We start from the raw sequence: 23,749 nt of genomic DNA on the forward strand, positions 1-23,749 counted from the left end.
TGTGACTATTAAAACCTACCCTAACCAGAAACCGTGGATGGATGGCGGCATTCGCGCAAAGCTGAAAGTGCGATCCGCATTTAACCATGGAAAGAGGTCTGGGAATATGTCTGAATATACTCAGTGTAGCTATTCCCTCCACAAAGGCAAACAAACAAGCGAAATGTCAGTACAGGGACAAGGTGGAGTCGCAATTCAACGGCTCAGATACGAGACGTGTGGCAGGGTCTACAGGAAATCATGGATTACAAAAAGAAATCCAGCCACGTCACAGACACCGACGTCACGCTTCCAGACAAACTAAACACCTTCTTTGCCCGCTTTGAGAATAATACAATGCCACCATCGCGGCCCGCTAACAAGGACTGTGCCCCCTCCCCTCCTTCTCCGTAGCTGACGTGAGAAAAACATTTAAACGTGTTAACCCTCGCAAGGTTGCTGGCCCAGACGGCATCCCTAGCAGCATCCTGAAAGCATGCACAGACCAGCTGGCTGGTGTGTTTACGGACATATTCAATCGCTCCCAATCCCAGTCTGTCCAAGTCCCCACATGCTTCAAGATGGCCACCATTGTTCCTGTACCCAAGAAGGCAAAGATAACTCAACTAAATGACTACTGCCCCATAGCACTCACTTCTGTCATCATGAAGTGCTTTGAGAGACTAGTCAAGGATCATATCACCTCCACCTTATCGGTCACCCTAGACCCACTTCAGTTTGCATATCGCCCCAACAGGTCCACAGACGATGCAATCACCATCACACTGCCCTATCCCATCTGGACAAAAGGAATACCTATGTAAGAATGCTATTCATTAACTACTGCTCAGCATTCAACACCATAGTACCCTCCAAGCTCATCATCAAGCTCGAGGCCCTGGGTCTCAAACTCACCCTGTGCAACGGGCCACCCCCAGGTGGTGAAGGTAGGAAACAACATCTCCACTTCGCTGACCCTCAACACTGGGGCCCCACAAGAGTGTGTGCTCAGCCCCCTCCTGTACTCCTTGTTCACCCACAACTGCATGGCCACGCACGCCTCCAACTCAATCATCAGGTTTGCAGACGACACAACAGTAGTGGGCTTGATTACCAACAACGACGAGATAGCCTACAGGGAGGAGGTGAGGGCACTCGGAGTGTGGTGTCAGGAAAATAACCTCTCACTCAACGTCAACAAAACAAAGGAGATGATCGTGGACTTAAGGAAACAGCAGAGGGAGCACACCCCTATCCACATCAAACGGACAGCAGTGGAGATGGTGGAAAGATTTAAGTTCCTCGGCGTACACATCACAGACAAACTGAAATGGTCCACTCACACAGACAATGTGGTGAAGAAGGTGCAACAGCGCCTCTTCAACCTCAGGAGGCTGAAGAAATTTGGCTTGTCACCCAAAACCATGGCAAAATTACAGATGCACAATCGAGAGCATCCTGTCAGGCTGTATCACCGCCTGGTACGGCAACCGCCCTCAACTGCAAGGCTCTCCAGAGGATGGTGCGGTCTGCACAATGCATCACCAGGGGCAAACTACCTGCCCTCCATGACACCTACAGCACCCGATGTCACAGGAAAGCCAAAAAGATCATCAAGGACATCAACCACTCGAGCCACTGCCAGTTCACAACGCTACCATCCAGAAGGCGAGGTCAGTACAGGTGCATCAAAGCTGGGACCGAGAGAAAAACAGGCTATCAGACTGCTAAACAGCAATCACTAACTCAGAGAGGCTGATGCCTCCATTGAGACCCAATCACTGGCCACTTTAATAAATGGATTACGAGTCACTTTATACAATGCACTCTAAATAATGCCACTAACCATGTTTACATATCTTACATTACTCATATCACATATATATATATATACACTGTATTTTATACCATCTATAGCACCTTGCCTATGCCGCTCGGCCATCCCTCATCCATATACTTACATGTACACATCCTCATCCACCCCTTTAGATTTGTGTGTTTTAGGTAGTTGTTGGGGAATTGTTAGATTACTTGTTAGATACTACTGCACTGTCAGGTCTAGAAGCACCAGCATGTCGCTACACTCGCATTAGCATCTGCTAACAATGTGTATGTGATGAATAACATTTGATTTGTATTCAGGACATAAAGTTAATTTCTTTGCCACATTTTTTGCAGTTTTAGTTTAGTGTCTTGTTGCAAACAGGATGCATGTTTTGAGATATTTTTATTCACTCTGTCATTTAGGTCAGTATTAAGGAGTAACTACAATGCTATTGATCTATCTTCAGTTTTCTCCCATCACAGCCATTCAACTCTTCAAATGTTTTAAAGTCATGGTGAAATCCATGCGAGATTTCCTTTCTCTCCAGCAACTGAGTTATGAAGGACACCTGTATATGTATAGTTACTGGGTGTAATGATACACCATCCAAAGTGTAATTAATAACTACACCATGCTCAAAGGGATATTCAATGTCTGCTTTATTTTTACCCATGTACCAATCGGTGCCCATCTTCGCAAGGCATTGGAAAACCTCCCTGGTCTTTGTGTTTGAATCTGTGTTTGAAAATCTCTGTTCGACTGAAGGACCTTACAGATACAGTTGAAGTCGGAAGTTTACATACACCTTAGCCAAATACATTTAAACTCAGTTTTTCACAATTTCTGACATGTAATCCTAGTAGAAATTCCTTGTATTAGGTCAGTTAGGATCACTACTTTATTTTAAGAATGTGAAATGTCAGAACAATAGCATAGAGAATGATTTACTTCAGCTTTAATTTCTTTCATCACATTCCCAGTGGGTCAGAAGTTTACATACACTCAATTAGTATTTGGTAGCATTGCCTTTAAATTGTTTAACTTGGGTCAAGCGTTAAGGGTAGCCTTCCACAAGCTTCCCACAATAAGTTGGGTGAATTTTTGGCCCATTCCTCCTGACAGAGCTGGTGTAACTGAGTCAGGTTTGTAGGCCTCCTTGCTCGGACACACTTTTTCAGTTCTGCCCACACATTTTCTATAGGATTGAGGTCAGGGCTTTGTGATGGCCAATCCAATACCTTGACTTTGTTGTCCTTAAGCCATTTTGCCACAACTTTGGATGTGTGCTTGGGGTCATTGTCCATTTGGAAGACCCATTTGCAACCAAGCTTTAACTTCCTGACTGATGTCTTGAGGTTGCTTCAATATATCCACATAATTATCCTCCCTCATGATGCCATCTATTTTGTAAAGTGCACCAGTCCCTCCTGCAAACCTCCCCCACAACATGGTGCTGCTACCCCCGTGCTTCACTGTTGGGATGGTGTTCTTCGGCTTGCAAGCCTCCCCCTTATTCCTCCAAACATAACGATGGTCATTATGGCAAAACAGTTCTATTTTTGTTTCATCAGACCAAAGGACCTTTTTTCCAAAAAGTACGATCTTTGTCCCCGTGTGCAGTTGTAAACCGTAGTCTGGCTTTTTTATAGCGATTTTGGAGCAGTGGCTTCTTCCTTGCTGAGCTGCCTTTCAGGTTATGTCGATATAGGACTCATTTTACTGTGGATATAGATCGTTTTGTACCCGTTTCCTCCAGCATCTTCACAAGGTCCTTTGCTGTTGTTCTGGGATTGATTTCTATTTTTTGCACCTAAGTACATTCATCTCTAGGAGACAGAACGCATCTCCTTCTTGAGGGGAATGACGGCTGCGTGGTCCCGTGGTGTTTATCCTTGCATACTATTGTTTGCACAGATGAACGTGGTACCTTCAGGCGTTTGGAAATTGTTCCCAAGGATGAACCAGACTTGTGGAGGTCTACAATTTGTGTTCTTTCTTTTGATTTTCCCATGATATTCAGGCAAAGAGGCACTGAGCTTGAAGGTAGGCCTTGAAATACATATTCACAGGTACACCTCCAATTAACTCAAATTATGTAAATTAGCCTATCAGAAGATTCTAAAGCCATGTCATACTTTTCTGGAATTTTCCAAGCTGTTTAAAGGCATAGTCAACTTAGTGTATGTAAACTTCTGACCCACTGGAATTGTGGTACAGTGAATTATAAGTGGAATATCCGTCTGTAAACAATTGTTGGAAAAAATACTTGTGTCATGCACAAAGTAGATGTGTCCTAACCGACTTGCAAAGATTATAGTTTGTTAACAAGGTATGTGTGGAGTGGTTTAAAAACGAGTTTTAATGACTCCAACCTAAGTGTATGTTTTTTATTTTTCCTTTATTTAACCAGGCAAGTCAGTTAAGAACAAATTCTTATTTTCAATGACGGCCTGGGAACAGTGGGTTAACTGCCTGTTCAGGGGCAGAACGACAGATTTGTACCTTGTCAGCTCGGAGGTTTGAACTCGCAACCTTCCGGTTACTAGTCCAACGCTCTAACCACTAGGCTACCCTGCCGCCCCGTGTAAACTTCCGATTCCTACTGTAATTGTATGTTTGTGGTACAGTGATGAGGTAGTCATTAAAAAAAAAGTGAAACACCATTATAGCACACAGAGTGCTCCATGCAGATCCATGCAACTTATTTTGTGATTTGTTAAGCACATGTTTACATCTGAACTTATTTAGGCTTGCCATAACAAAGGGGTTGAATACTTATTGACTCAAGATATTTTATCTTTTCATTTCTAATTAAAAAACATGTCTAAAACGTAATTCCACTTTGACATTATGGGATTTTGTGATTAAATCAGTGACACAAAATCTACATTTAATCAATATTACATTCAGTCTGTAACACAACAAAAATGTGAAAAAGTCAAGGGATGTGAATAGTTTCTGAAGGCCCTGTACGGTATACTGCCCAATTGTAGCATGGTGTATCGTGCTGGGTATCATTGGCCTGCTGCTGATGGAGACAGTTTGGTCAACACGGATTAATTTTATGATGTTTACTGACATTAAATTGAGCTAGTATTGATATACACTGTTAACTGATTCTTATCTAAAGCCACCACACCAAAATTCTGCCTTCCTTTAGTTGTCTCAGGATTTGGTAAGCTAATCAAAAGGGGACCATCGCGCTCTCCCAGAGGTTTGGATGGTGCGTAAAAACCAGTGAATTCAGATAAATAAAAAGTTGTAATTGGTCTGCACTCAAAAATGTTGTATAAAGCTTATTTCATTTTTCAATGTTGTTATTATTTCCACTGCATCAGGGATAACGTACACAGACGCTATCGGCTTTGCAGCCATCACCCAAAACTACCCTCAGGTCCTCATACCCTGTATTTGGGATTGCAGTGTGCAGTAAAAAATAATTAGCCAATCAATAACAAGGTAACTTTTAATGGCTACATTAACTTTGACCATTTGTGACGATGCAAGCTCTCACGTCGAATTATGGTTCTCCATCTCCCACGAGCGCCAAGTTTAAACATTTCCATTTCTACAAATTCCATTACGGCCGTTACATTAAACTTACGAGTGCACCATTAGTTTCTGCTATTAGCGGCAACACGGGCTCAAGGGACTCCTCCATTTCAGTTTATAAAATAATGTGCTTTATTTGACTCATTTCCCTCCTTTTAATAATACCTGATTGTTTGACAGCTTAGTTTGTGTCGGGCACCCATATCCCTACCTCTTTATGGTCACTCAAATCAAAGTTTACTGCTCGCTACACATACTTAGCAGACGTTATCGCAGACTCAGCAAAATGCTTATGTTTCTAGCGCCAACAGTGCAGTAATACCTAACAATACAGAAAATACACACAAATCCAAAACATTTCAAAGAAAACTAAGAAATATCAGAATGAGCAATGTCAGAGCCAGTATGGACAGTATATGAATAGAGAAAGTGTGTACAGCAGTAGTTATATAATTTGTCATGACATTGGTTAGTCCAGTAGTGAATTCATATTATATTCCTGCAAATATTAATTTGGTTGCTACATCAGCCATTGTAGCAATTGAGATGTATGTTTATTGCGTCTAATTCAGTCTATGTGACTGTGTCTAAAACAATTACATATACAGTGCCTTGCGAAAGTATTCGGCCCCCTTGAACTTTGCAGCCTTTTGCCACATTTCAGGCTTCAAACATAAAGATATAAAACTGTATTTTTTTGTGAAGAATCAACAACAAGTGGGACACAATCATGAAGTGGAACGACATTTATTGGATATTTCAAACTTTTTTAACAAATCAAAAACTGAAAAATTGGGCGTGCAAAATTATTCAGCCCCCTTAAGTTAATACTTTGCTGCGATTACAGCTGTAAGTCGCTTGGGGTATGTCTCTATCAGTTTTGCACATCGAGAGACTGACATTTATTCCAATTCCTCCTTGCAAAACAGCTCGAGCTCAGTGAGGTTGGATGGAGAGCATTTGTGAACAGCAGTTTTCAGTTCTTTCCACAGATTCTCGATTGGATTCAGGTCTGGACTTTGACTTGGCCATTCTAACACCTGGATATGTTTATTTTTGAACCATTCCATTGTAGATTTTGCTTTATGTTTTGGATCATTGTCTTGTTGGAAGACAAATCTCTGTCCCAGTCTCAGGTCTTTTGCAGACTCCATCAGGTTTTCTTCCAGAATTTGGCTCCATCCATCTTCCCATCAATTTTAACCATCTTCCCTGTCCCTGCTGAAGAAAAGCAGGCCCAAACCATGATGCTGCCACCACCATGTTTGACAGTGAGGATGGTGTGTTCAGGGTGATGAGCTGTGTTGCTTTTACGCCAAACATAACGTTTTGCATTGTTGCCAAAAAGTTCAATTTTGGTTTCATCTGACCAGACTACCTTATTCAACATGTTTGGTGTGTCTCCCAGGTGGCTTGTGGCAAACTTTAAACTACACTTTTTATGGATATCTTTAAGAAATGGATTTCTTCTTGCCACTCTTCCATAAAGGCCAGATTTGTGCAATATACGACTGATTGTTGTCCTATGGGCAGAGTCTCCCACCTCAGCTGTAGATCTCTGCAGTTCATCCAGAGTGATCGTGGGCCTCTTGGCTGCATCTCTGATCAGTCTTCTCCTTGTATCAGCTGAAAGTTTAGAGGGACGGCCAGGTCTTGGTAGATTTGCAGTGGTCTGATACTCCTTCCATTTCAATATTATCGCTTGCACAGTGCTCCTTGGGATGTTTAAAGCTTGGGAAATATTTTTGTATCCAAATCCGGCTTTAAACTTCTTCACAACAGTATCTCGGACCTGCCTGGTGTGTTCCTTGTTCTTCATGATGCTCTCTGAGCTTTTAACGGACCTCTGAGACTATCACAGTGCAGGTGCATTTATCATCATTAGTCATTTAGGTCAACATTGGATCATTCAGAGATCCTCACTGAACTTCTGGAGAGAGTTTGCTGCACTGAAAGTAAAGGGGCTGAATAATTTTGCACGCCCAATTTATCAGTTTTTGATTTGTTAAAAAAGTTTGAAATATCCAATAAATGTCGTTCCACTTCATGATTGTGTCCCACTTTTTGTTGATTCTTCACAAAAAAATACAGTTTTATATCTTTATGTTTGAAGCCTGAAATGTGGCAAAAGGTCGCAAAGTTCAAGGGGGCCGAACACTTTCGCAAGGCACTGTACATGTATCCGTGTTAAGAGCCCATTGGTATGGTTTCTCCGTAGCCTAACTGTGTGCGTCAGGGTATTGTGGGTATATAAGCCTGTTCTTTTCCATTCTCTTGAGGACTGCTGTGAAGGTAACATGTGTTACTAAGTTCTCTAAACAAATTTTCAGTTGACTGAGTTTTCTAGCATTGTTATAGGCTTGGCCTGTTATAGGCTCTATTGGCATTTGATATGTTGCCATTTGGTTTCTACTACTGCGATTGTTCTTTATTTTGACACTTCATAATTTCTTTCTATTGTCTACTGCAAGTACTGAACATTATTTGTATAAAGTGCATTCGGAAAGTATTCAGACTCCTTCACTTTATCCACATTTTGTTACGTTACAGCCTTATTCTAAAATGAATGGAATCTTTTTTTCCCTCTCATCAATCTACACACAATACCCCACAACGACGAAGTGAAAACAGGTTTTTGGACATTTAACCAAATTTAGTAATAAATAAAATAAAAAAACGGAAATACATTAATTACATAAGATTTCAGACCCTTTGCTATGAGACTCAAAATTGAGCTCAGGTGCATCCTGTTTGCATTGATCATCCTTGAGATGTTTCTACAACTTGATTGGAGTCCACCTGTGGTAAATTCAATTGATTGGAAATTATTTGGAAAGGCACACACCTGTCTATATAAGGTCCCACAGTTGACAGTGCATGTCAGAGCAAAAAGTAATTGTCCGTAGAGCTCAGAGACCGGATTGTGTCGAGGCACAGATCTGGGAAGGGTACCAAAACATTTCTGCAGCATTGAAGGTCCCCAAGAACACAGTGCCCTCCATCATTCTTAAATGGAAGACATTTGGAAGCACAAAGTCTTTTCCTAGAGCTGGCTGCCCAGCCAAACTGATCATCCAAACTGACAGAGCTTGAGATGATCTGCAGAGAAGAATGGGAGAAACTCTCCAAATAAAGGTGTGCCAAGCTAGCGTCATACCCAAGAAGACTCGAGACTGTAATCACTGCCAAAGGTCCTTCAACAAAGTACTGACTAAAGGGTCTGAATACATATGTAAATGTGACATTTCAGGGGTGTTTTGCTTTGTCATTATGGGATATTGTGTGTAGATCGATGAGGGAAAAAACAATTTGATACATTTTAGAATAAGGCTGTAATGCAACAAAATGTGGAAAAAGTGAAGAGGTCTGAATCCTTTCTGAATGCACCATTTTCATTGGACTGCACTGATGGCTTCATTTTGCACCACGTTTGTATCTCTCGGTTGTGCTCAAACCCTCCTAAGTTAGACTGCCGGATCCCATTATTTACATCATCAACGGATCCCGTTTAAATCACCTTCAAGGCCTGGAGAAAATAATTACGATCTTTGACCTTTTCTTTCATCCGTGTGTCCATTTTGTGTGTGTGTGTGTGTGCTCACCCTGAAGTCAATGCCAACAGTAGAGATGAAGCTACCGGCCAAGAAAGCTCCGTCCTTGAAGCGAACCAGCAGGCAAGTCTTCCCTACACCTGAGTCTCCCACCAACATCACCTGTAGAGGGACACAAATTACCTTATGTTTAATGTTCCATGGACTCTTGGAAGATTAGCCCCATTATTGTGGGGCTTATTCACAGCCTGTCCCCCCTTAGAGAGAGAAACAGAAATAAACATAAACAGAGATGGAGACAGAGACAGAGCGAGATGGAGACAGAGAGAGACAGAGACAGACCAAAAGACATCTCCATCTTCTCTGAATACCTGTGGTAGCGGTTGATGAGCCCTCAGTAGTGGAGGTCAACGATCATTACACCATAAAGCTCTACTCAACACAGTGAGGTGATTTGTCTAAGTCGGGTGATGAGTCCGTCTCTGTGTCTGTCTGAGAATCTAGCCTGCCTTCAGACCTCTGATGGGGTAAACTTGGGGTCATGATTGGGGCTGCACCAAATGTTTGATGTATTATAATAATTTATTATTCTTATGTTGTATTAATAGAAGGGGAAGGGTCATGAGACCCATCCCCCAATACATGTATAGGGTCCTAGACTAAAAATTAACAATATATATGTTAATTATAAGGTTTTAATATTGTTCCACAGTCTTTTCTAGTCTCTGTCTCTTATAAAGAAATGGTCTGAGATATGTATAAATTATTGCAGGGTGTCTGTGAGAAGGCACATCTAGGCTAAAACAGATTAGACACAGAACCAAGCAGAGGAGTGAAAGATAAGAGACTAGTCAGACATACCTCTATAAATCAACTTGGGGAGTGGACATTTACTGCTGAGCCCATAGAAAATACTGAAACTATTGTATCTCTCTTGCAAGTTTGTATAGCTGTGTATGCAAAGGCTTGGTCTCATGAGTAAAAGGTAATGACGTATGCAGGGACATCACTAGGGATGGACTTCGGGATTAAAAAAATAACTTGGGACTTTTCCTATTTTGCAGAACTCAGGAGAGACATCAGTTGTATGTGTGATGTTTGATCTTTGACTTCTGTCTACAGTTGTATTTTAATTAAAATTGTTATGATTTATAAGTGCACATTTTGAGTGTTCCTTATTTGTTAAGTAAATAAAACGGAGCACAGAAAAACGGAACCAACACCTCCATCTACGTCACTAATATTTACTTTACTCCCTCTTAGCAAACTCACTATAAGTCAAGGCCAAGAGAGACCAGAATGGGAAGATCAATTGTATTTATTTATTTCACCAGGTAGGCTAGTTGAGAACACGTTCTCATTTACAACTGCGACCTGACCAAGATAAAGCAAAGCAGTTCGACACATGCAACAGCACAGAATGAAACATGGAATAAACAAACATACAGTCAATAATACAGTAAAAAAAAGTATATCTACAGTGTGTGCAAATGAGGTAAGATACGGGAGGCAAGGCATTAAATAGGCCATAGTGGCAAAGTAATTAAAATATAGCAATTAAACACTGGAGTGATAGATATGCAGAAGATGAATGTGCAAGTCGAGATACTGTAGTACAAAGGAGCAAAATAAATACATAAATAAATACAGTATGGGGATGAGGTAGCTGGATGGGCTGTTTAAAGGTGGGCTATGTACAGGTGCAGTGATCTGTGAGCTGCTCTGACAGCTGGTGCTTAAAGTTAGTTAGGGAGATATGAGTCTCCATCTTCAGTGATTTTTTGCAGATCGATCCAGTCATTGGCAGCAGAGAACTGGAAGGAAAAGAGGCCAATGAGGAGGAATTGGCATTGGGGGTGACCAGTGATTTATACCTGCTGAAGTGCGTGCTACGGGTGGGTGCTGCTATGGTGACCAGTGAGCTGAAATAAGGCGAGGCTTTAGCTAGCAAAGACTTGTAGATGACCTGGAGCCCGTGGGTTTGGCGACGAGTATGAAGCGAGGGCCAGCCAATGAGAGCATACAGGTCGCAGTGGTGGGTAGCATATGGGGCGTTGGTGACAACACGGATGGCACTGTGATAGACTGCATCCAATTTGTTGAGTAGAGTGTTGGAGGCTATTTTGTAAATGACATCGCCAAAGTCGAGGATCGGTAGGATAGTCAGTATTACGAGGGTATGTTTGGCAGCATGAGTGAAGGGTGCTTTGTTGAGAAATAGGAAGCTGATTCTAGATTTAATTTTGGATTGGAGATGCTTAATGTGAGTCTGAAAGGAGAGTTTACAGTCTAACCAGACACCTAGGTATTTGTAGTAGTCCACATATTCAAAGTCAGAACCGTCCTGAGTAGTGATGCTGGACGGGCGGGCAGTGATCGGTTGAAGAGCATGCATTTAGTTTTATTTGCATTTAAGAGCAGTTGGAGGCAACGGAAGGAGAGATGTATGGCATTGAAGCTCGTCTAGAGGTTAGTTAACAGTGTCCAAAGAAGGGCCAGAAGTATAGAGAATGATGTCGTCTGCGTAGAGGTGGATCAGAGAATCACCAGCAGCAAGAGCGACATCATTGATGTATACAGAGAAGAGAGTCGGCCCGAGAATTGAACCTTGTGGCACCCCCATAGAGACTGCCAGAGGTCCGGACAACAGGCCCTCCAATTTGACATACTGAACTCTATCAGAGAAGTAGTTGGTGAACCAGGTGAGGCAGTCATTTGAGAGACCAGGGCTGTTGAGTCTGCCGATAAGAATGTGGTGATTGACAAAAGCCTTGGCCAGGTTGATGAATAGGGCTGCACAATATTGTCTCTTATCAAAGGTGGTCATGATATCGTTTAGGACCTTGAGTGTGGCTGAGGTGCACCCTTGACCTGCTCTGAAACCAGATTGCATAACGGAGAAGGTACGGTGGGATTCTAAATGGTGGGAATCTGTTTGTTAATTTGGCTTTAGAAGACCTTAGAAAGGCAGGGTAGAATAGATATAGGTCTGTAGCAGTTTGGGTCTAGAGTGTCTCCCCTTTTGAAGAGGGGGAGGACCACGGCAGCTTTCCAATCTTTGGGAATCTCAGACGATACGAAGGAGAGGTTGAACAGGCTAGTAATAGGGGTTGCAACAATTTTGGCAGATCATTTTAGGAAGAGAGGGTCCAGATTGTCTAGCCAGGCTGATTTGAAAGGTTCCAGATTTTGCTGTTCTTTCAGAACATCAGCTATCTGGATTTGGGTGAAGGAGAAATGGGGGAGGCTTGGGAGAGTTGCTGTGGGGGGTGCCGGGCAGTTGACCGAGGTAGGGGTAGCCAGGTGAAAAGCATGGCCAGCCAATGAAAAGTGCTTATTGAAAGTTTCAATTATAGTGGCTTTATCGGTGGTGACAGTGTTTCCTAGCCTCAGTGCAGTGGGAAGCTGGGAGGAGGTGCTCTTTTTCTCCATTGACTTTACAGTGTCCCAGAACATTTTGGAGTTTGTGCTGCAGGATGCAAATATCTGTTTGAAAAAGCTAGCCTTAGCTTTCCTAACTGCCTGTGTATATTGGTTCCTAACTTCACTGAAAAGTTTCATATTTTGGGAATGTGACTTTTCCACATAAACCCCCCCTCACACACTTAGAAGTGCAACCAGATGGCATGAGCACAATGCAGGCATAATACAGCTAAGCAGACATAGGATCTTAATTTAAACCAGTTTGATACATCAGGAAAATAATTCTGCAGAAACAATATGTATTATGTGGATTATGTGTGTGGTGCTTGATAAATGTTTCATTAGGGCAAATCAAGTCTGAAATTTCAAAGTGGAAATTACAAACTTTAGAAGCGTTTTAAAAACTCAAATAAACAACCAGTCTGCATTTCCTGCTCAGCAGGAAAATTCACAGCAACAAAAGAGTGATCAAATTAAGATCCTACATCTGTATAACAGTATTCTGATTATATAAAATGATTGATGAGTTATACAGACTTTACTATACCAGGCTCAGAATCCCTTATGTACTGTGGTGTGGTGCCCTGTGTGTTACAAAGTCAGTGTTTGTTCTTGTCACAGTGTGACTGTTTGAGTGCTGTGTCAGGAGTGGCACACAATCGTCTCCCATATCCTTGTTGACACAGCTGTGGCTCAGTAGTTGACAATAGAGTCATTAAGGTAGGTTCAGTACGTAGTGAAATGTAACCAAACATACATTTCAATCATTAGACAAATGCGCTTTGGTACTAAAATGTCATGATTTACCCTAACCATTTGGCACTATGATTCTGGGTAGAATCGTTTGCTTTATTATTCAGATAATGCCATAACTAACAAGAACAGAAATGAAAAAGGGATTTTGTAAGAGGTAAGACCATGTTAATGCCTTGATGAATAAAACAATTTCCTAATGTAATAGAGATAAAATAATGTAATTAAATAAAAGAAAGTAAGATGTTTCTGTCTTGAAGAAAAAATGTCTTTGAGGGTCCTCTCTCCTCTTCAGTTCATATATTTATACTGGGGGTAGCTCATCCAGGTGTTGGAGTAGTACACGGGCTGAGCAGCATAGCAGGGACCCTGGGGCAGCCACAACAATAGGTGGGCTGGACAACAGTCTCCCAGGTGTATGTCATCTGGACAGTACCTACATCGGAACGAAGCCAGCACGTGCGCCGGGATTCTCAATTCTCAATCTTCAGGAAGGTCTCTGGGGTAACCTTCATTCTGTGGACTATGGGAGGCTGCGCAGGTGCCACAGTTGCCAGTGGAGGCAGTGGCCACGTGGGAGTCCAGCAGGTTTTTAATTATCTGCTGGATCTCTGGAGTCCGGCAAGCTCTGAAGATGCGCTGGGTCCCTTGCAGGTGGCAGTGGACTCAGAGCTCAAATCCTGTGTACTTCTCCTTTTTCAATTTGGAGTGCAGGATGTTTAAATGAAATAGCCGGTCAATGGCGAAAATAAATAAAATAAATACATTTTTCTCATGTGTCGATCACAGTTATAGGCCAATGGCTATAGGACCAGCCTGGCCTCATCTAGCCTTAATTGTTTTAGATCTTCTAACCTTATGTACATTTCCAAACCTTTGTCAAAAGTTGTGTGGTTTTTTGTTGGGCACATGCAATTTCTTCTGTCCTAGACAAATCTCCTTGTCTGATTGCATGAACCTCCCCTGTCTTCACCCAGGATCTCCGCGATCACTGCCTCATTGCCTGCGGTCAAACGACCACCCCTCATCACTGTCAAACGCTCCCGAAATCACTTCAGCGAGCAGGCCTTTCTAATCGACCTGGCCCAGGTATCCTGGAAGGATATTGACCTCATTCCGTCAGTAGAGGATGCCTGGTAATTCTTTAAAAAGTGCTTTCCTCACCATCTTAAATAAGCATGCTCCGTTCAAAAAATATTGAACCAGGAACAGATATAGCCCTTGGTTCACTCCAGACCTGACTGCCCTTGACCAGCACAAAAACATCCTGTGGCGTACTGCATTAGCATCGAATAGCCCCCATGATAAGCACCTTTTCCGGCAAAGTTAGGAACCAATATACACAGGCAGTTAGGAAAGCTAAGGCTAGCTTTTTCAAACAGAAATTTGCATCCTGTAGCACAAACTCCAAAAAATTCTGGGACACTGTAAAGTCAATGGAGAATAAGAGCATCTCCTCCCAGCTGCCCACTGCACTGAGGCTAGGAAACACTGTCACCACCGATAAATCCAAATAATTGAGAAGTTCAATAAGCATTTTTCTACGGCTGGCAATGCTTTCCACCTGGCTACCCCGGTCAACAGCCCTGCAACCCCCACAGCAACTCGCCCAAGCCTCCCCATTTCTCCTTCACCCAAATCCAGATAGCTGATGTTATGAAAGAACTGCAAAATATGGGCCCTACAAATCAGCTGGGCTAGACAATCTGGACCCTCTCTTCCTAAAAGTATCTGCCGAAAATGTTGCAACCCCTATTACTAGCCTGTTCAATCTCTTTCGTATCGTCTGAGATTCCCAAAGATTGGAAAGCTGCCGTGGTCATTCCCCTCTTCAAAAAGGGGGAGACACTCTAGACCCAAACTGCTACAGACCTACAGTGGGGCAAAAAAGTATTTAGTCAGCCACCAATTGTGCAAGTTCTCCCACTTAAAAAGATGAGAGGCCTGTAATTTTCATCATAGGTACACTTCAACTATGACAGACAAAATTAGAAAAAAAAATCCAGAAAATCACATTGTAGCATTTTTAATATATTTATTTGCATCCTTCACTCATGCTGCCAAACATACCCTCGTAATACTGACTGTCCTACCGATCCTCAACTTTGGCGATGTCATTTACAAAATAGCCTCCAACACTCTACTCAACAAATTGGATGCAGTCTATCACAGTGCCATCCGTTTTATCACCAAAGCCCCATATACTACCCACCACTGCAACCTGTACACTCTCGTTGGCTGGCCCTCGCTTCATACTCGTCGCCAAACCCACTGGCTCCAGGTCATCTACAAGTCTCTGCTGGGTAAAGCCCCGCCTTATCTCAGCTCACTGATCACCATAGCAGCACCCACTCGTAGCATGCACTCCAGCAGGTATATCTCACTAGTCACCCCCAAAGCCAATTACTCCTCATTGGCCGCCTTTCCTTCCAGTTCTCTGCTGCCAATGACTGGGACGAACTGCAAAAATCCCTGAAGTTGGAGACTCATATCTCCCTCACCAGCTTTAAGCACCAGCTGTCAGAGCAGTGCACAGATCACTGCACCTGTACATAGCTCATCTGTAAATAAATAGCCCATCCAACTACCTCATCCCCATACTTATGTATTTATCTTGCTCCTTTGCACCCCAGTATCTCTACTTGCACATTCATCTTCTGCACATCAATCACTCCAGTGTTTAATTGGCATATTGTAATTACTTTGCCACCATAGCCTATTTATTGCCTTACCTCCCTTATCTTACCTTATTTGCAGACTCTGTATATATAATTTTTTCTACTGTATTATTGACTGTATGTTTGTTTATTCCATGTGTAACTCTGTGTTGTTGTATGTGTCGAACTGCTTTGCTTTATCTTGGCCAGGTCTCAGTTGTAAATGAGAACTTGTTCTCAACTAGCCTACCTGGTTAAACAAAGGAGAAAAAAACAATTTCAATAAATAAATAGGTCGCCTGATTTAAACCCAAACAAACTTGTTTGGCATCAACTGAAAACATAAATGTGTAACTCTGCCAAGCCTACAAGCAAAGATGAACTGGTGAAGGCCATCAAGAGGTTTTGGCTTGAGAAATTGACGATAGAAAAATCGAATGGCACCGGCTGCCGTTTTACGTGCTCCTAACCAACTATGATATTTTGTGTTTTTTGCATTGTTTGTAACTTATTTTGGACATAATGTTGCTGCTTCCTTCTCTTATTACCAAAAAGTGCTTCTGGATATCAGAACAGTGATTACTCACCTCGAACTGGACAAAGATTTGTTATTTAATGAGTCTGATGCGAAGGATATACTGCTTCTCTGAGATCAGGCCAAAATCTGCGTAATTTGCATGAAGAAAAGACAGAAATACAGGGGGCGGAGATCAGGGTGCCTTGTGAGAATTCGTCGGCGAGTGGGTAACCCACCTCTCCCATCTGCTCTATTTGCCCACGTGCAATCACTTTGAGACTATCCTACCAACGGAACATTAAAAACTGTAATATCTCATGTTTCACAGAGTCGTGGCTGAAGAACGACACGTATAATATTTAGTTGGCTGGGTTTTCTGTGCATCGGCAGGACAGGACAGCTACGTCTGGTAAGACGAGGGGTGGGGGTGTGTGTCTATTTGTCAATAACAGCTGGTGCGTGGTGTATAATATTAAGGAGGTCTCGCGTTATTGCTCGCCTGAGGTAGAGTACCTCATGATAAATTGTAGACCACACTATCTGCCAAGAGAGGTTTCATCTATATTATTCGTAGTCATCTATTTACCACCACAAACCGATCCTGGCACTAAGGCCGCACTCAACGAGCTGTATTAGGCTATAAGCAAACAAGAAAATGCTCATCCAGAAGCGGCACTTCTGGTGGCCGGGACTTTAATGCAGGCAAACTTACATCCGTTTTACCTCATTTCTACCAGCATGTCACATGTACAAACAGAGGGGGGGAAAAAACTAGACCACCTTTACTCCACACACAGAGACTCATACAAGCTCTCCCTCGCCCTCCATTTGGAAAATCTGACCATAATTATATCCTCCTGATTCCTGCTTACAAGCAAAAACTAAAGCAGGAAGTACCAGTGACTCTTTCAACACGGAAGTGGTCAGATGACGTGGATGCTACAGGACTGTTTTGCTAGCACAGACTGGAATATGTTCCGGGATTCATCCAAAGGCATTGAAGAGTATACTACCTCAGTCACCGGTATCATCAATAAGCGCATCGACGACGTCGTCCCCACAGTGACCGTACGTACATTTCCCAACCAGAAGCAATGGATTACAGGGAACATCCGCACCGAGCTAAAGGCTAGAGGTGCTGCATTCAAGGAGCGGGACACTAATCCATAAAATTATAAGAAATACCGCTATGCCCTCAGATGAACCATCAAATAGGCAAAGCGTCAATACAGGACTAAGATTGAATCCTACTACACCGGCTCTGACGCTCGTCGGATGTGGGAGGGCTTGCAAACTACAGTGCCTTGCGAAAGTATTCGGCCCCCTTGAACTTTGCAACCTTTTGCCACATTTCAGGCTTCAAACATAAATATATAAAACTGTATTTTTTTTGTGAAGAATCAACAACAAGTGGGACACAATCATGAAGTGGAACGACATTTATTGGATATTTCAAACTTTTTTTACAAATCAAAAACGGAAAAATTGGGCGTGCAAAATTATTCAGCCCCCTTCAGTTAATACTTTGTAGCGCCACCTTTTGCTGTGATTACAGCTGTAAGTCGCTTGGGGTATGTCTCTATCAGTTTTGCACATCGAGAGACTGAAATGTTTTCCCATTCCTCCTTGCAAAACAGCTCGAGCTCAGTGAGGTTGGATGGAGAGCATTTGTGAACAGCAGTTTTCAGTTCTTTCCACAGATTCTCGATTGGATTCAGGTCTGGACTTTGACTTGGCCATTCTAACACCTGGATATGTTTATTTTTGAACCATTCCATTGTAGATTTTGCTTTATGTTTTGGATCATTGTCTTGTTGGAAGACAAATCTCCGTCCCAGTCTCAGGTCTTTTGCAGACTCCATCAGGTTTTCTTCCAGAATGGTCCTGTATTTGGCTCCATCCATCTTCCCATCAATTTTAACCATCTTCCCTGTCCCTGCTGAAGAAAAGCAGGCCCAAACCATGATGCTGCCACCACCATGTTTGACAGTGGGGATGGTGTGTTCAGCTGTGTTGCTTTTACGCCAAACATAACGTTTTGCATTGTTGCCAAAAAGTTCAATTTTGGTTTCATCTGACCAGAACACCTTCTTCCACATGTTTGGTGTGTCTCCCAGGTGGCTTGTGGCAAACTTTAAACAACACTTTTTATGGACATCTTTAAGAAATGGCTTTCTTCTTGCCACTCTTCCATAAAGGCCAGATTTGTGCAATATACGACTGATTGTTGTCCTATGGACAGAGTCTCCCACCTCAGCTGTAGATCTCTGCAGTTCATCCAGAGTGATCATGGGCCTCTTGGCTGCATCTCTGATCAGTCTTCTCCTTGTATGAGCTGAAAGTTTAGAGGGACGGCCGGGTCTTTGTAGATTTGCAGTAGTCTGATACTCCTTCCATTTCAATATTATCGCTTGCACAGTGCTCCTTGGGATGTTTAAAGCTTGGGAAATCTTTTTGTATCCAAATCCGGCTTTAAACTTCTTCACAACAGTATCTCGGACCTGCCTGGTGTGTTCCTTGTTCTTCATGATGCTCTCTGCGCTTTTAACGGACCTCTGAGACTATCACAGTGCAGGTGCATTTATACGGAGACTTGATTACGCACAGGTGGATTGTATTTATCATCATTAGTCATTTAGGTCAACATTGGATCATTCAGAGATCCTCACTGAACTTCTGGAGAGAGTTTGCTGCACTGAAAGTAAAGGGGCGGAATAATTTTGCACGCCCAATTTTTCTGTTTTTGATTTGTTAAAAAAGTTTGAAATGTCCAATAAATGTCGTTCCACTTCGTGATTGTGTCCCACTTGTTGTTGATTCTTCACAAAAAAATACAGTTTTATATCTTTATGTTTGAAGCCTGAAATGTGGCAAAAGGTCGCAAAGTTCAAGGGGGCCGAATACTTTCGCAAGGCACTGTATTATGGACTACAAAGGGAAACCCAGCTGCGACCTTCCCAGTGACGCAAGCCTACCAGACAAGCAAAATGCCTTTTATGCTCACATCGAGGCAAGCAACACTGAAGCATGCATGAGAACACCAGCTGTTCCGGACGACTGTGTGATCATGCTCTCCGTAGCCGATGTGAGTAAGACCTTTAAACAGGTCAACATTCACAAGGCCCCAGGGCCAGATGGATTACCAGGATGTGTACTCAGAGCATGCACAGACTAGCAAGTGTCTTCACTGCTATTTCCAACCTCTCCCTGACCGAGTGTCTAATACCTACATGTTTCAAGCAGATCACCATAGTCCCTGTGCCCAAGAAAGCGATGGTAACCTGCCTAAATGACTATCGCCTGTAGCACTCAAGTCGGTAACAATGAAGTGCTTTGAAAGGCTGGTCATGGCTCACATCAACACCATTATCCCGGGAACCCTTGGAACCACTGCAATTCGCATACCGCCCCAACAGATCCACAGATCCTTTTGTCCACTTGGACAAAGGGAACACCTTTGTGAGAATGCTGTTCATTGACAACAGCTCAGCGTTCAACACCATAGTGCCCTCAAAGCTCATTACTAAGCTAAGGACCCTGGGACTAACCACCTCCCTCTGCAACTGGATCCTGGACTTCCTCATGGGCTGACCCCAGGTGGTAAGGGTAGGCAGCAACACGCTGATGCTCAACACAGTGGCCAGTCATGCCAAATAGTGTCCCCCTGCCAAAAAGTGCCCCCTCCCCCACGTCACACTTGGATTTGATGAGTTATAGCGGTTGCTTGGGTTGTTGCTAGAACATGCTAAATTCTGACTGGATTACGTAATGAACCAAAGCATCTGTTGCTATGCTGGTCGCTTGGCTCTATTTTACCTAGTAGTGGTCGCGAAAGAAGGAGGATACGGGCAGTTCTAGTTCACCATTTAAACGTTTGCTTTGTCCGCAAAAAATTATTACCTCAGAATTGCTCTTCAAGGACGGTGTTTTTGACGGTGACAACCTGCTGTTTTAGAGGACCGAAAAGACTGGAAAGAGAACACTCTTTCTTTAGCATATATATTTGTCTATATAAGTAAATATTGTTAAATAGGAATCATTTAAGCTGTTTTTAGATTGACTTTGCTAGGTACCTCAGCGTGCGTAGTCACCTAGCCAGCTACAGTAGCTAGCAAGTTTTAGACAGTTTTATTTAGCTAATATTAGCTAGCTAGCTACTCTAACGTAAACTCACTCACTTTTGTACATCGCCTTGATCCGTACAATAGCCCTTATTTTAGCACCCCAAAAACGTAATACTTCCAGATCAAATGTAATGTCAATACCATTGTAAAGCACAATTTCTCCCCTTTCCAACAGAATCAATTGCATGACCCCCACGCAGCCCGTTTCTGCATGATTCAAGAAGGCAATGAGCCCCATCGGGTCTTTTTAAAAACGGTGGGTGGGGAAGCGAAACTAATGCGTGATAGTGAGAAGGAGAGATGTTGTGTGTGAAAATTGCTTTTTTTCACTCGATCTGTCCAACTTATCACCTTATCCCCTCTAAAATGTAAATAAAACACTAAAGAGTTTATATAATGTGTCATTACATACGTATTTAAAGGTTTGTGTCGAATTTGAATCAGGTTTTTAGGGCGGTGCTAAAGTGATCTTAGAAGTTAACAGTGGCTTTGAGAATGATAACGCAAAAAATGACTAGGTATCCCCCCTTACCCCCATCACTGTCCATTTCTTGTTTTTAAAGGATGAGAGAAGTGCTACACCTGATGGAGAGAGATTGTAAGACAGAAATAGTTGCTTTATGCGTGCTGTACTTTACGACACATCACGATGTAACGAAGGGTCCGTTTTTTCAACAATACTATAGATCAACGCTTGAATAGAAACATAGTTCACACCCCCGATTTTTAAGTCAACACAGTCGCTACAGTCCCATTACTTTTCTTTGTAGCTTAGTTTGAATGTTGCGGTTGCGCACATTTGTACGGAATGGGGTGAGTTCACGTTAACTGTTATTGTAGCTTTCTGTTTGTATGTAACTTGCACTTTAATGGCATCCCTCGAGGATATTTTCTTTTATCTTTCCAAGACACCACTGATCTCGACCAGAGGGGCAAATTTCAGAGAAATTCACAATTCAGGATAACTTTAAGCACTTAACTTCTATTAGATAACAGGACTGATTTAGCTATGTACAACCATTTTTTCAACAACCATTTTCCATCTATTCCATCTAGCGAGTTGCTAGCTATATACATATAGTTCAGTGGAGGCTGCTGAGGGGAGGATGGTTCATAATGTCTGGACTGGAGTAAATGGAATGGTATCAAACACATGGTTTCCATGTGGTTGATACCATTCAATTGACTCCATTCCAGCCACCTGATCAACCAAATGGATAGGTGTAAGCATTTCTGGTAATTCCAAATACCCTTAACTAGGTGTCTTCGCTAGACAGACACAGAGAGGGGGGGTGAGAAAGGATGAAAGTGAGTGAGGGAGAGAGAGGAAGACAGACAGAGGTGGGGAGAGAGGAAGACAGACAGAGAGAGGTGGAGAAAGAGAAACAGAGAGAAAGACTGCAATGCAAATGTACTTGAGACTTTCAACAACTCTTCAAATCAAATTTTATTTGTCACATACGCCGAATATAACAAGGAAAATGCTACAGGCTCTTCATCAACAATGCATTTCTAGACATGGAGATAAGAAAATATGACTAAATAAAAATACAATCAAAAAGTAACACAAGAAAATGGCATAACAATAACGAAGCTATATATAGGGGGTATCGGTACAGAGTCAACGTGTGGGGGTACAGGTTAGTCGAGGTAATTTGTAAAGTGACTATGCAGAGATAATAAACAGCGAGTAGCAGCGCCGGGGGGGGGTCAATGTAAATAGTCCAGGTAGCCATTTGATTAATTGTTCAGCAGTCTTGTTGCTTGGGGTTAGAAGCTGTTAAGGAGTCTTTTGGTCCCAGACTTGGCGCTCTGATACCACTTGCCCTGCGGTAGCAGAGAGAACAGTCTATGACTTGGGTGACTGGAGTCTGACAATTTTTGGGGCCTTCTTCTGACACCGCCTGGTATATAGGCCCTGGATGTCAGGAATCTTGTCCCCAGTGATGTACTGGGCTGTATGCGCTACCCTCTGTAATGCCTTATGGTCAGATGCCGAGTAGTTGCCATACCAGGCGGTGACGATGCTGCTCGGCATCTGACCGTAAAGCGGTCTTCCAACTTCTTAGGAAATCATTTCTACCTATGGGGGAAGGATGGCCAGTCACACAGGAGGGTGGTTTTTACTTAGGAGGAGAAGGAGGCCATGCTGACCGAGATGCATGCTGGCCATTTCGGAGAGAAGCGCATGATTGCCAAAATCAACCTACGCTCCTTCTGATGGGAATTGTCAAGGAGGTGGACAGATGGGCAAGTGAAATAACCTTTTGTTTATCAATCACATTCTATTATATCTGAAATGATTATGATTTCAATGAATGGCATATCAGAGAGCACACAATGTTTAAATTTGTCACTTTTTTCTTAACTTCTTGACGCTACCAATCCCTGTAGCGGGATGATTTTCGTCTGCAACTGCTGAATAGCATAGCGCAACAGTCAAATAATATTACTAGAAAATATTCATATTCATGAAATCACAAGTGCAATATTTTGAAACACAGCTTAGCCTTTTGTTAATCACCCTGTCGTCTCAGATTTAGAAATTATGCTTTACAGCGAAAGCAATCCAAGCATTTGTGTAAGTTTATCGATAGCCTAGCATAGCGTTATGTACACTTAGCATCAGGAAGCTTGGTCACGAAAATCAGAAAAGCAATCAAATTAACCGTTTACCTTTGATGATCTTCGGATATTTTCACTCACGAGACCCCCAGTTACACAGCAAATGTTCCTTTTGTTCCATAAATATTTATACCCAAAATACCGACGTTTGTTTGTCGCGTTAAGAAAGAGTGGTCATGACAACGCAGACGGAAATTCCAAATAGTCTTCATAATGTCCACAAAAACCTGTCAAACGTTTTTTATAATCATTCCTCAGGTAGTTTTTAAAACATATATTCGATAATATATCAACCGTGTGTGTAGCTTTTTCCATAACAGCGGGAGGAACAATGGCCACTTCACTCAATTGCGCACCATCTCACTCTGAGAGCCCCCACCTCTCCACTTACGCAATGTGATCCTTCACGCTCATTTTTCAAAATAAAAGCCAGAAACTATGTCTAAAGACTGTTGACACCTTAGGGAAACCACAGAAAAAGGAATATGGTTGATATCCCTTTAAATGGCTCAGGCACGCATAGGAACACAGAGGTTTCAAAATAAGAGGCTCTTCCTGATTGGATTTTCCTCAGGCTTTCGCCTGCAATATCAGTTCTGTTATACCCACAGACAATATTTTGACAGTTTTGGAAACTTTAGAGTGTTTTCTATCCTAATCTGTCAATTATATGCATATTCTAGCATCTGGTCATGAGAAATAGGCCGTTTACTTTGGGAACGTTATTTTTCCAAACATTAAAA

General features: G+C 42.4%; 1 protein-coding gene and 1 long non-coding RNA gene across 2 annotated transcripts in view; one reads left to right on the forward strand and one right to left on the reverse strand.

Moving 5' to 3' along the window:
• rab26 (RAB26, member RAS oncogene family) overlaps positions 1 to 23,749 on the reverse strand; it is a 121,344-nt gene that overhangs the window by 89,894 nt on the left and 7,701 nt on the right. The window contains exon 2 of the mRNA XM_021564921.3: positions 8,959 to 9,069. Coding sequence (XP_021420596.3) covers positions 8,959 to 9,069 — 111 coding nt within the window. The remainder of the gene's footprint in view (positions 1 to 8,958; positions 9,070 to 23,749) is intronic.
• Positions 1 to 23,749, forward strand: part of LOC149976561 (uncharacterized) — an 87,896-nt gene that overhangs the window by 61,097 nt on the left and 3,050 nt on the right. The window lies entirely within an intron of this gene.

Source organism: Oncorhynchus mykiss, chromosome 16 (genome assembly GCF_057628025.1).
Source record: "Oncorhynchus mykiss isolate SJ-2025 chromosome 16, ASM5762802v1, whole genome shotgun sequence".
NCBI classification, from domain to species: Eukaryota; Metazoa; Chordata; class Actinopteri; order Salmoniformes; family Salmonidae; genus Oncorhynchus; species Oncorhynchus mykiss.